The following is a 14,003-nucleotide window of genomic DNA, read 5'->3' as shown; positions in this document are numbered from 1 at the left end:
GAAACAGAAGGAATAGGAATGAGCGAACCAGCCAACATGAGAAGGGACGGAGGAGCAGTGATTCTCCTGAAGTCCACGGTCATCTCCACTGTCTTTTGGGCGTTGAGCTCCAGGTTGCACCAGGACAGCCAGTGACGTTATAACCATAGGGTAGAGTTACGTTGAAACGTGAGACAACGAGAAATTGCTGACTTAAAGCTTTTAGCGCTCTGACTCGAAAAATGATAGTTTTTAAATCATATTTTTCCTTAAACGTAAACATGTGGTAGGTAACACTATTAGAAGTCCTGATATTGAGGGTTCAACCATTTTTATTATATTTTAAAAGAATTTGCATTGTTTACTTTTGTTGCTGTTGTTGTGACCCATGTGCTATTAGCAAGTAGGTTATGTTTTCAGTGGCGTTGGTTAGTCTGTATGTGGTTTGTTTGTTTGTTTGTTTGTTTGTTTGTTTGTTTGTTTGTCACCAAATTTCAGGTGAAATGAGACATGTAAGGCTAATTCAATTTTGGGCAGTGATCTGGAGTGATCCTGCCTGCAGGGTTTTTTTTTCTTTAACACTGAGAATGGGGGAAAACACAGGAAGTTTTCGACAGGTTCTACTAGATATGGAAAATGAAATAATTCCATATACTGTGATCCAGAATAGGGGGAAAGTAGTATATAAAAAATAGCTGGAAGCTAAGGTGTTTATAGGATTTGTGTTGGGGTTGGACTGAAGCTGCTTGGTGGAGATCTGCACTCTTCGAGTGCTTTTCTGGTTGACTATAAAATGTAAACGTCATTGGATTCCGTTAAAATAAACCAAAACTTATGAAGTTCAATGTCACATATTAATCTTGTTTATTTTTGCAAAAATGTCCTTCAATAACTCCCAACATAATGACATAAAAGGCCGTCCTTGTCCCAACTTGGCCTGCAGCTCTAACAGTCTTGTACAGTCATGAGGACAAATAAACATTAGCAAGTTAAAGTGGCAATAGTGAGGGCGGGAAGATTCCATTTTTTTTTAGCATGATGGAGATTCTGGTGTGATGTTCGGTCAGCTGAGCACCTTCATCATCATCACTTGGGGAAGGACTAGGGCCATAACCATTTATTGTACTTATTATCAATGGTTTATTTTACTTGTTCCGTCATAAATTGTGGCAGTGCATTATTTTTTCTGTAATATTTTATTTAGTTGAACCTATTTTCCTTTAGACAGAGTAGTGCTATTATTATTATTATTATTATTGTTTGTTTGTTTGTTTTTGTTTTTGTTTGATTTTGTTTTCAACTAGTTATATCAGACGATTAAATGATTGACGGATAGATGGCGGTAAAAACCTGTGTATTTCCAGCTAAAGTCCAGGAAGTGGGCGTACAAGTCCAGCGGTTCAACCATTCCAGCAAGTCTCTTTCCTCGTCTGTTTTCTGGCTGCGTGTTCTCTAACGGACGGAGTCGAGCGGCCGCGGAGGATTATATAAACCAGAAGGCTCCACGACTCACCAAACCGGTTTCGCCATGTCACGTGATCACTACGACTCGTCGACAGTCGGCTGCAAAATGGAGGTGAGTTGCGCCAAAACGATTGAAACCGCCGTAATACGTCGATTGCACTTGCAATAATGTCGGATGGCAATGCAACATGTTGTTAAATTTTAGGGTGAGATTGGTACAACGTGTGCTTAGTCGTGCAGCGTCGAAGAGTTTTCTTCCGTGCGCACATCCTGGTTAGCCGCTAATGCTAACGCTGGTCTGAACTGATCCTGACTGCAGGCCCAATATTCAACAACACGTATGCAATATAACGATTTGCTTGCACGTTTCATGTACACACAGGCACACATACGAGCCGTTGACATTATATTCAACGCTGTGTTTCGAGGTGCCTCACTTAGCCGCCCAAGCTAATGCTAACTAGCTTCCCTCCATGTTGACGCAAAATTGTAAACACGACTCATCCAACATTGCAGACGATTTCCTTTTCAACCTTTCAAATGGCGTATTGACGAGCAGCGTCAGAGCGTTTACACAGAATCTCGAAACTGGGGCGTGGTGGCCTGTAATGTGGACGGGTTTTTGGGGTGCAGTAACACACTTTCGTTTGTTCAGGGTGATTCAGATGAGCGTGAGACCCGAGAACCAGAGCAGCAGAGGAAGCTGTTCATCGGCGGTCTGAGCTTTGAAACGACGGAGGAAAGTTTGCGGGCCCACTTTGAGAAATGGGGTACACTCGTAGACTGCGTGGTGAGTACACGTATTGACTACATGCTGTGTATTCGACCTATTGTGTGGCGAAGGGGACAGTATGAGAGCCGTAGAAGGACAGAGACAAAAGTTATTGTCAAGAGGTGGAAGTCAAGGTAAACTGCAACTGTGAAATCGCCCAATAGCAGTGTATAGAGTAAAACAACTGATCATGCTGCAGCAGAAAAGGGCACTGGCTAACTGCAACATGATACTTATTTTTTTCCCCTGACTATTTAATTTATTATAAAACTTGTATAACTTGACTTGTTATGAAGTACTGATATTGGTGGTCATTGTCCCGCCTGACTACTATATCGGATTAATTCACTTCCCTTTTTTGGAAAATTATTTCCAATCTAGTTGGTTGGTTCAAAATTCTATCAGCTTTTGGAACAACTTGCATTTGAGTTCACACTGAACTGTATTTTTTGCTGTTTTAACATTCTTTTTCTTGGAAAATCTGTATCTCCGTCGTGTGCCTCAGTAGGAACATGATGCTGAACAATTTTCCAGTGAATTGCCCTACATTTAACATGTGTACGTATAATGTTTCAAAGCATCATATACTTTTATTTAGGTGATGAGGGACCCCGTCGGCAAGCGTTCTCGGGGGTTTGGCTTTGTCACCTACTCCTCTGTGAAGGAAGTTGATGAAGCGATGAAAGAAAGGCCTCATAAAGTTGATGGCCGAGTGGTGGAACCAAAGAGAGCTGTGTCCAGAGAGGTAACGTGGCAACAGAATGTCTCTCTGTGTGAGATGGTGTGTACTTCTCTGCTCATTAATTTTCTTGTTTCAGGACTCCAATAAGCCAGGTGCCCACCTGACAGTGAAGAAGATCTTCGTGGGTGGCATTAAGGAGGACACAGAGGAGTACCACATTCGAGAATACTTTGAACGATATGGAAACATTGAGTCCATTGAGATAATGATGGAACGTGCCACATCAAAGAAAAGAGGCTTCTGCTTCGTCACTTTCGACGACCACGACACAGTCGATAAGATCGTTGGTATGCTGCAGTTTCAAACGAGGTCCAGACTCTCTGCAAATGAAGCTTTTATTGAACCATTTCTTTTCTTGTAGCGCAAAAATACCACACCATCAACCACCACAACTGTGAAGTCAGGAAAGCCCTCTCCAAGCAGGAGATGAATGCCATGTCCAATAGCAGGGGTAAGATGTTCGCTCTCTTATCCTGAGGCGGTCGGCTGGCTAGAACCTGAATTCTCACTGTCTTCACAAAAGGGAGAAGTGGAGGACCTGGAAACTTCATGGGCAAAGGAGGCGGTGGCTTCAACAGAGGTGCGTGTTCAGAGGCTGTAATAGTTTCCATGATTGATATGTATATGAGCCGGCATCTCTTCAAGAGCTCGGGTGGTTGGTTTTGTCTAAACTGCAATCTTGTATTACATCCTGCCAAACCAGTTCCCTCATCTGGGAGTGCTGTGTGAGAAGCTGCCGCGACTTTGACCGGCCTAATGACTGCAAATTGTTTTAAAAGCTTTCTAGAAACGGCACACAGTGAAAGTTGACAGCTGTACCGTCATGGTTAGCTTTTCATTCTCCAATTAGATTCTTTTGAATGTAAATAGTTTTCATGGAGTGCTTGAATCTATTTTTGTTGTTTGACTTTTTTCCTCGTGAGGATGCTAATGGTGTGAGCTGCGCTTACAAATATTTGTTCTCTGTGATGCAGGTGGATACAATGGAGGGCGTGGCGGCTACGACGACTATGACAATGGTGAGCAGGAAACTGACACGGAAATGATTCCAGCAGGAAATGAACAATAATCAGGTGTGTTGTCTAGTCTTCCTGGAGCTAAGTTTTCCTGGTCTGTCATTGGTCCAGATGGTGGCTATGGTGGTGGAGGGTACGGAGGCCGAGGTGGAGGGGGCTACGGTGGTGGTGGTCCCGGATATGGAAACCATGGAGGAGGATATGGTGGCAACTGCAACGGAGGCTACGGTGGAAATGATCGAGGTGAGCATGACGTGGAACGATAGTATGAACCGACCAGGCCAAACTCAACATTTGCATCACCAGGGTACGGAGGTGGCGGAAACTACAATGATTTTGGAAACTATGGCGGGCAGCAGTCCAATTATGGCCCAATGAGGGGAAACAACTATGGCCGTAACTCCAGTCCATATGGAGGTACGTGATGGCGTGTCTGCTGTGGTATCATGCCACGTGTTCTAATGTTGGTGCGGTCTCCTCAGGTGGCGGCTATGGATCTGGAGGGGGCGGCAGTGGCGGCGGCGGAGGTGGCTACGGCTCCCGGCGCTATTAATCTCCTCTTGTTATTGGTACGTAGCGCTCAGTTTCGCACATCCGTCATGACACAGTTGAGCGAGCGCATGACAGTGCAGAATAACATTTTGTTCTATCCTGTATCCATTCAACAGGCTTCAGTCTTAGGAGAGGCGAGGAGGTGAGCAGGAGTTGTCAGGAAAGCTGCAGGTTACTTTGAGGCAGTCATCTGAAAGCATTAGAAGAATTCAGAATTAACTGCAGCTCAGTCGGAGAAGTTTCTGGAAGAGGACACGAGATGAGTGCAGATGAAACCTTTTCCTTGTCGTGTTAGATGTCCCCTTGCTCGCCAATGCTCTCCTAATTGCGTGTGTGTATGATGTTATCCTCCCGAGTACTTTTTGATTATTTTAATCATAAGGCCGTTTACAGCATTATTACGTTCGCTCACTGGGGTTGCTTTTATGTTAGTCAATATTTGTCTTTTTAAAAATGTTTTTTTTCCTCTTTTGTAATTTGCCTCAGATGTAGGAGATCTGCAAAGTAGCCAGAATAAAGTTTTTTCTAAAGTGATTGTTTGTCAAGCACAGTCCTGTAAATCAACCTATAGTGCTAGTGTTCAAACTGAACTGTCTGGATCAATAATGTTCGAGAATCTGATTGGTAGAAAAAGATCGAATAAAGTTTGCAGTAAAGAAACACGAGGTTCGGTCAATCTTTGTCAGTGAACATGTTTTTTGTTGTATTGATCTGTACCATGACGAAACAAGGGAGTGTTAGGTGGAGGGTCTGCACCGCAGGATTAAATCAGCCGCAAGAACCAGCAGCTGGGTCGGCAGCACCGCTAGTGTGGAGGATTGCAGATGACTGTCAGACAGGACGACTTCAGCCCCAGCACAGTGGACCAGTCAGCATTGTGACAGAGAAGGCAGAAGTCGGCGCCACTGGAGGAAGCTTGCAGTGTCGAGCCTGGTAGCGAGCCGTTATCACACTTCCAGCAGATGGAGCTAGCGAAGGAAGTCTAGTTCCTGAAGACAATGAGTCAGAAAGACTGCAGTTTACCCAAAGTGGTAGCCGGCAAGCGTTTGAGGAGGCTTGTACATTTTACAAAGGCTGGCTTTGAGAAGCGGAGCAGGTAAGAGTAACCACTTTGCTTGATTTGCAGATGTGGAGAGAGGCATTCTCCTCTTGGTGAAACTCTGTAAAGACCTGATTACATGGAAGGTACTGGATGGGTAAGCGTTTGTTTCATTGTTTTCCAAATAAAAGGTTTCTTGTTTTGCACCCCAGCCGTGCCAAAGTGTGGACACCAGAGTCGGAGTCATCGAGGGTTTAGCTTCTTCAGATACTGAAGTTCTAAATGTCTCATTGACTTTTATCAGGCAACTTCAGAGCCTGCATCAGTATTGTTGTCCTATCATGATGCAACACAACTGTTTACATACTGCACTCCACATGGGTGTGGGAAAGGTTATGTAAAGGCTGCGACGCTTTGCTGCGTCTTCTTATTTGAAAGCGTATCAGAGAATCAAACAGTGAAAGTGCTTTCGAGAGGTTGTCGTCGTGTACAGCCAGTGACAAGCTTCTGAATGTCCTCTCTGATCAAAGCCTGTTGCGCCGTAGCCAGGGTTTATGGTGCAACACCCCACACCAACAAGTCAAAACCACTGGTGATTTCAGTGGCTGGTTCAGTTTAGATGTTAGGCCTGCCTCCGCTTCACTCCTCCGTCAACCTCTCTGGTAGTCTTCAAACATTAACCATCGGAGCCCCAGCTGATGACTCCTGACGGAGAGCTACTGAACCGAACCAGTCGGCGTCCTCTGGCATTTGCAGGTTAACGTGGTCACAGTTAGTTTCTGCTCTGATACACTCACGTTTGAAAGCACAGTACGGTTCTGAAGTTATGGCAGCTCTTTGCAAATATCATTATCAGCATTGTGAAATCAGTATTACTTTTATCACGAGTAATAAAACTGATTAATAATAATAGTGTCCAGTCGATTGGTCACAGTCTACATTAGCTCTGGGAAATGGCGCCACCTGAAACTAGCTTGCGTAAGACACTAGGTTAAAGCTCGCTCTCATTAATGTGGAGTTTTCTGTTTGGAAAAGGATCTAGTGGCATTAGTTTTGTCAAAACCCTCAGAATCACTTGAGTTCCACAGCTGTCTCTTCCAGCTAGTGCATGTTCTTTTATCCTGTATTTAACATTTCTAACTTTGCTCCGACTCCCATGCTAAACGCAGCATTTGTTCGGTCTGACGTGACCCGTGTTTCTTTTTTTTTTTTTTTTGGAAGCTTGGTCCACATTTGAAAGGAACACACCTTTGTGGGCGGCGCAAGAGTTCAGTGTGTGGGTTGTGCCGGTGATAAATGTGGCCGACCAATGGGATGCCATTCTCGTATTTCTCCCAAGCTTGATTGTTTTTGAAATAAACTGTATTGCTAAATTGTTGGGTGCAACCCACATGCTGAGCACCGCTGCTCCCTCTGCTAATGTGTGTTCCTTCCGAATGTGGCCAATTATTTGTGGGAATTAAAGAGGAACTAATTTACACAACTGGAATAGGTTGTGTTCCTAATACGTGCCAACTGAACTGTATACTTGTTAACTGGTCTTCATCGTTCGAAATAAAGCATTTTTTTTCCTCACCTGTCATTTTGTTTGTGGTGTGACGCGCTCCATGTGTGGAAACCTGAATAATAAATCAGAATCGGAGCGCTGTCATTGACTGGCGCCTCGACACACCCGCGGAAGTTCAGGCTCACGGAGCAAAGGTTGTGTTTGTGTGTGAAAGTGCATTCGGAGCAAATGGCTTTGTTTCTGGGTAATATGCTCCTCCAGCGGATCATTGTGTTGTCGTCACGCATTGGTTCACACCATCCGCCGGCCCAACAAGCCGCTTTTGTTGTGTAACACTAACACAGTGGGTGTGAGCCCTTTTGACTGTGATTTCTCCGTATTAAAAGATTTAGGTTATGTTGTGAAATATTGGAAGTTCTGAGTCTTGAAAAGTTCCTGTATCTAAACCCCCTCGGGTCAAGAACCGACATGTGGTAAGTTATGTAATCCTTTACTCTCCATCTGGCATCAATTTGTAAACATGCATTGTGGAACCGCACGACACTACATTGTACTCACAAAAGCAGCAGGCCGTATAGAGCTATACGAAGAGTTTATTATAAAGAAAAGATAAAAAAAAGCAAATCATTGAGGTTATAAAACATGAATAATGGCTGAAAGAATCTGAGTAAAGGAAAAACATATATACACATCTATGTACAAATGTGAAAAATTTCAGCTATTTTTGCAGCAAGTATTTACAATAAAGAATCTAAAGTGGAGTAAAAAAGAGAAATATCAAAAATATAGCAACATTCAAGAGGAATAAGCCACGTCTATACAATCGACTTGCTGGTTTAACAAAGCTGCAGAGCTACTTATTGCATAGTGTTACCAAGGGACGGCGTCAGATCGCAGGCGAGGGATTGTCTTTGCGCTTCAGGAACGTCTTTTTGGTGCGAGGGACCAGGAAGATGCTGCCGTCGGACGACTGCTGGAGCGAGTAGTCGGCGGGCGAGTACGTGTTGCCCTTCTCATCTCGCAGCATGCTGAAGACCTCCAGGTATAAGCTGTTGAGCTGCTGCTTCATCTTCTTCAGGCTGGTCACGTTCCGCGTCTTCTCGTCCAGCAGCCGTTCCCGCTCGTCCTTAAGGGAATCCAGCTCGCTCTCCAGACCCACAATGTTCTCCATCTTGCGCTTGCGGCAGTTCTGGGCCGCCACTTTGTTCTTGCCACGCCGCCGAATGTCCCGGACCAGGGCCAGCTGGGCTTCGTTGAGCTGGTGCTTGGACATCATCTCGTTGAACTCCTCCACCGGACGGTTGATGATCATGTCGACTGTGAAGGGGATTTTGAGGGCTTTGGCCCGCTGCTCGTCTCTGGTGAGACGCACGTCGGACCGTTTCTTGCGCTTGTCCTTGGTGAAGGGCGTGTCTGCGTGCCCGCTGTCCTCCGCCGCCTCCGTCTTGTGTGGCTTGAGAATCTGGTCCTGCTGCAGCTCCGCTTCGCTGATGGGTCCGGAGATAGGAACGGCTCTTTGGAACCCTTCCGGCTTAAAATTTATCGAGAACATCTCTGAGTAGTCGGACTCGGCGCTACCCGGGTTCAGGTCCATCTCCTCCAGGTCTGAGTCGCTGTAGCCGAAGGAGCTGTCTCCGTACAGCGACTTCTGCGGCGAGCCGGCGTGCACGCTGTTGTTAGAAGACATTCCTGAGTCAGACTCCAGCATCTCTGGGGTCATGCCGTGGTCACCCTTCTCCAATGGGTCCCCGGGGGAGAGGCTGTAGAGATCCACCGGAGCATAGAGCTGCTTGTTCTGCACGTCAGACATGACCATGTGGTCGGCTCCATCCATCTCTCCAGGATCGCTGGTCTCCTTCATGGCGGGGTAAAAGACGTCACAGAAGCTGCTCGAGCCGAAATTTAACTGAGGGTTTGTGGGTTTCATGTGGTTGTCTGGCATGGCGGCCATGTTGGGAACGGACAGGTCGAGCGCGTTCATGAAGTCTGCGGCGCCCAGGGACGCTGCGTTTGTTTCTCCTTCTCGATAGAAAGGGTAGGTCTGGGTCTGCGCTGCCTCTGGGTTTGGGAGAGTGTACGGCGTCGTTTCCAACGTGTCGTGCATTTGCATGTTCAGACATTGCTGAAGGAAGAGAAATAAATTAGTTTATCAGGCGTAAACTGCCTCGCCTCTCCACACAGTCACCATTGGGACACTCCCTGTCTGTGCGAGAGGTCTCGGCATTGTGCTCGCGCCGGCCAGTGGCTGTTCAGCGGGCTCATTACACGCATTAATTCTTGATGTCAACATGGTGGAATGAGGCGTGCGCAGAGGGCAAACACGTCTGGTGATGGTTTTTACCTGCAGCTCAGGGAGAGACAGCAACTCCACCAAGGCCTGCTCCATCTCAGGGCTCATCCTCGGGGCAGCTGGTAGTAACGGGCCTGGAGACAGCTCTGCAGGGAGCGCGACGCTGCTGCTGCCGCTGCTGCTGGTGCTCGGTACCGGCGCGTCAAGCTGCACTGTCGAGTCCTGCCAGAGAATTTGGCTTTGAGTGGCATATACAGGCTGTAGTTAGCTTAGCATTAGCCTGCAGGAGTCAAAACAATAGTGCTCCGGTAAAGTCAGTCAGCAAGTTAAAAAAAAAAAAACTAGGTTTTTTTGAGGTTGGCTGTGAAATTGTTCTAAACTGGCTAGTGAGTGATTATAGATAAAAACACAACTGGATATTTTGCCTTTATAACATGGTAATAACTCCGAATAGACATGAATAATCAGCCTGAGGTGGGGAACTACAACAACAAACGTCCAACTCCCTGCTGCGGTAAGTGCTGAAACTAATTAGACTAGACTCGATTAGATGTTTTATTATTATTATTATTTCATGAGTACAAAGCCTCAGCTCTCTACCTTCAGACGGTGCTAGAATGTTTTGGATCGGACGAACCTTGAAAGAGTTCAACACATTTGAAGTGCAGCAGCGACAGGTTCATCAGTAAAGGGTTAAATCGCTGAAAGCACTTACCTCCGTCTCTTCCACTTGAAATGTTTCTGCCAGGAGCTGCAGACACTCATCAAGTGACATCGCATCAGCGCCCTGCACATGCTGTGGGACAGTCAGGGATACACCGTCAGATAGGCCATATTTTCAAAGCACACATGCAAAACAATGGGCACACCTGTCCCCAAACCAGATAGTGGTAACTAGGCAACAGGGCCACGGCTCATTGGAGAGTGTACCTGCGTAACCTCCAGAGGTGTGGTGGCCGTCTGCAGCAGGGGAACGCGGCGGGGAATGTACTCTCCCGTCTCCTCGTCCAGCTGCAGCTGCGCCAGCAGGGCCTTCTCCTGCTCCCGGATCAGGTGCTGCCGCTTCTCCTGCTCCAGCTCCTGCTGCCGCTGCAGCTCAAACTCCTTCTGGCGGTGGATGTAGTCAAAGACCTCCCGTCTGGCGCCCAAGTCTATGTCCTGTTTCCACAGTATGTCGATCAAGTCCATGTCCTGGAAGGGAGGGAGTAAGTCAGGGCTTTGGAGCGCTGGTGTTTTTGCTACTGCCACACCTGCGGGCTCACAATGAGCCAACTGACAGTACTGCTGGCATTAAGGTCCGGGAATGAATAATGGATGCACTTCTCTCTTTCATTTTGGCTGTCAGGAACAGATACTTTGTCCATTCAACTACGCAGAGGTGTCGCTGAAGTTCTCCTCTTTACCAACAGCCAACCAACAGGCACAGCAGGCTCTATTTAAATACATGGGCCAGTGAATGACACGACCCCTGAACACACTCATTTCCTCCCACGCTTCATTCGATAAATTCTGGTTCAGTTAAAACTAATTTCGCTTCGGCAATCTCACACCCATAACGTACTGCAACAGTTGACGCTCTGATGGGAGTTTAAATTAGTACTTCTGATGACTGATGTGTTTCAGGAAATGCTAATGCTGTTGCGATTGTTTGTCGCGAGCAGTTAAAGGAATATTAAGGGCCAATTCGCACAAGACAAGAAATGTGGGAGGAGTCAATCCCCTGACACGCCGTGGTCTCCTCCTGCCATTGTGTGCGAAAGACATTGCTTCATGGTCATGCTATGCTACTTCCTGATACCGCTGCCAAACAAACAATATGGCGTTGAGGTGAAAGAACGGTTACTACCAAAAAAGGCAGAAATTGGAGCTGGGAGGAAATGTGTCATTTCAGTTTTGGGAGAACAGGTTTCCAGTAGAGTTCAACGCCATGGTTATCAAGCAATACATACACGCTCACCACTGGTTTAATCGGACTGGAATCTGGAAACACCATTTGTCAGACCCTTTTCTCCAAAGGTACATTGTTACTGACGTTGACCACCAAAACACCAATGGCAAACATCCCTGTCACGCTAATCCATTCAGAATACTGCTGAGGATTGCAGTTTCTTACGTATTTGCCGCTGCTTCTATCTGTTCTATTCTTCCAAAGTTTCAGTTTAAATCGGGGTTCATGAGCAAACATCACCGTGAATTGCTCTATCGACATTTAACTTCCGATTGAGTGATAAAATGGTGGCACAACTCCAAGTGTAAAACAAAAGGGAGCCCTGTTGAAGGGCCTCCAAGTTTATTTTTCCATACTGTCCTCTGGTAAATGACTGATGAGGAACATTCCCCGACAGGACAACTCATTATTTAGCCCCAGATTAAATATTTACATATTAAACCGAGAGCTGCATCTGACCGGACATAAACTGACCCCTTCTTAAAACCCAGGGTTTATGAGAAAGTCTGGAGGGGGGGCGGTGGGTGTAAACATACGTGACTGCTCTGAATCATCACCAGAAGACGTCGGGCTCCGGACACAAAAGAGGATATGAAAGAAGAACAACAGATTTTTTTGGTCTGCCCAACAACACGGAATTTGCTGTTGACACGTTTATATAGCTCCAAAATAAGAACCCACTAACCCTCTTTGCACCTGTGTTGCATCAGAGGCCACTGAAGGATTACTAGTTCCATAAATCACGTCCTGTGAGGGAGATGTGACGACTCAACCAGACATTATGGCTGCTGCGGGAATGAGGAAGTGCCCTGAAATGTCTGATCACTCCTGCTGAGGTCACCAATGTTTTCCACAGCTGACAGAAAACACATGTCTGACTGTTGCTCGCACCCCGGGGGTTCACCTGACCAATCATGTGAGCCACTTGTATGACGACATCATCCATAACTGAGGTGCGCGCAGCTGCGTAGGGGACATAACGTTTAAAATCAATCCAGTGATTGGTTCCGGTGAACATGTGCTCATAGATGGAGCTGGTGAGTTCAATGGGCCTGGACATCGAGGGAGGTGTGGATGAATCACTGTTATGAGCAGCTATTAAGAGGGTAATAAACGATGGCTTTCACCTGTGCCTGGAATGACAAGGTGACAACCACACAACATGTTGACATTAGGGCTGTTAGTTAGACGCGCGTTTGTAACTGTGGGTTGTTGATGAGAATCTTGGGTGACTCGTCTACTCCATGTCGGCAGCGTGGCTGATGAAACGCAGTGTAACCAAGGCGAACTCACCTTCATGCTTTACATTAAAGTGTAGAACAGTGCGTGTCTTTGTGTCTCAGTAGAAACAAATAAACGGCTTTGTTGTGAGCCTTGAACCCACATCAGATATGGGATCACATGCTTGGAGGCGGTTATGAAAACCAAATAACATGTTTATGTAACTCGTCACGTTAGGTCTACTTTTAAGTGTATTTGACTCTTCAGAAATGAATTGTAGTAAACATAAAACGCGCACATTCATGTTGACAACGATGAACGTCACAAGTTGATGTCAAGTGAAGCGGCCACCATTATAACCGCAATGACAGCCGCCGTCTATTTCTGTGTTCGGTTTCATACAGTACACGTGAAAAAGGTAAGTTTTAATATGAAATCGAGCTCACAAATAGAGAGATATAGCTCCGAGAGGTCACACAAACGCTGTATTTACCTGTTGACTGGGATGATTCACCTCCATTTCCATCATTATGGAGAGCGGTATATCGAGAAAATAACTCCTTATGATGCCGCTTGTGTTCAATCGACAATAATCCCGTGTCTTTATACGCTGTGTCGTAGGAGCCGAATTGACGGAAATATTGCTTCCTCTTACGATCCAGCGAACACTGTGGGAAGTTGTGGCCCTGCCCACTGTGCTGCTGCGGCGCCGGGATCGTCCCCCTCTCGCCGGCCTATGAGGCGTTCACGGCCGTGCATGCGTGTGGAGGTCCGGTGAGCTGCAGGCGCCTGGAAAATTACTGCAAGCGACCAGAGTTATTTCCATCGTTAAAAAAATCACAAAATATACATATGAAATAAATTACTACAGATTTAGTCAAGTGAATAATTTCGGGGTGTGTACACCACGTGATCGTTATCGCTGTGGCAAACGGAGTTTTAATAGATTTGTGGCGCCCCCTGCTGGTGTCTACGCTCAACGTGAAGGTGGAGTTCATGACTTGACTTTTCGTAACAGAGATTAGGAAACATAAACTTGAACACCGAGCCGAAACGCTATAAGCACCTCCAGATCACCGTGTATTACTGTTCACTCATGTGTATTATTAACATATATTATTGTTAAAAAATAAAATAGATTAGTATTCTTTTTAAATAGAATTTTATCACTGCTTTTGAGAGGAAATGCCATTGTCAGTGATCAGGAAAGTATGATGGAAAGTATAAGCAGGGGACTGATTGTAACAGTTCAATGGCATGCAGCAGATGTAGTACATATATATGTTTCTATATGTTAGTAACAGAGAAGTGACTCACCACAGAGACCTGACAATGTTCTCAGAAAGGGTAAAGTAATTATGGGAAAGCTACACTTTTATGGAGTTTTATAGCACTAAGGACCGCCAGAGGAGTTTGGTCCTTTTTTTACCAGACAGTCACAACAGAATAGTATCAGAATATCACAATATTGTG

The 14,003-nt window shown here is 45.8% G+C and overlaps 2 protein-coding genes across 3 annotated transcripts; one reads left to right on the top strand and one right to left on the bottom strand.

Annotated features, from left to right (window-relative positions):
• Positions 1-1,358: 1,358 nt before the first annotated feature.
• Positions 1,359-5,185, top strand: hnrnpa3 (heterogeneous nuclear ribonucleoprotein A3). The gene is made up of 11 exons (XM_053876804.1): positions 1,359-1,555; positions 2,099-2,233; positions 2,814-2,960; positions 3,034-3,244; positions 3,319-3,408; positions 3,481-3,537; positions 3,932-3,976; positions 4,085-4,216; positions 4,280-4,390; positions 4,456-4,542; positions 4,642-5,185. Exons 1-10 carry the CDS (start codon positions 1,508-1,510, stop codon positions 4,524-4,526), a joined length of 1,047 nt encoding a protein of 348 aa, XP_053732779.1. The 5' UTR covers positions 1,359-1,507; the 3' UTR covers positions 4,527-4,542; positions 4,642-5,185.
• Positions 5,186-7,646: 2,461 nt separating this feature from the next.
• Positions 7,647-13,259, bottom strand: nfe2l2a (nfe2 like bZIP transcription factor 2a). Of its 2 annotated transcripts, none has more exons than XM_053876802.1 (5): positions 13,024-13,259; positions 10,292-10,552; positions 10,077-10,157; positions 9,413-9,583; positions 7,647-9,193 (listed from the first exon to the last, which is right to left on the bottom strand). In XM_053876802.1, the coding sequence occupies exons 1-5, from the start codon at positions 13,057-13,059 to the stop codon at positions 7,958-7,960; spliced, it is 1,785 nt and encodes a 594-aa protein (XP_053732777.1). In that variant the 5' UTR covers positions 13,060-13,259; the 3' UTR covers positions 7,647-7,957. The 2 variants fall into 2 exon arrangements, with proteins under 2 accessions (XP_053732777.1, XP_053732778.1); XM_053876803.1 differs by lacking the exon at positions 13,024-13,259 and adding an exon at positions 11,846-12,992.
• Between the last annotated feature and the right edge of the window lie 744 nt (positions 13,260-14,003).

The sequence above is a fragment of the Synchiropus splendidus genome, chromosome 10, assembly GCF_027744825.2.
Source record: "Synchiropus splendidus isolate RoL2022-P1 chromosome 10, RoL_Sspl_1.0, whole genome shotgun sequence".
Classification (NCBI taxonomy): Eukaryota; Metazoa; Chordata; class Actinopteri; order Syngnathiformes; family Callionymidae; genus Synchiropus; species Synchiropus splendidus.
This window is presented reverse-complemented; position numbering and strand designations above follow the sequence as displayed.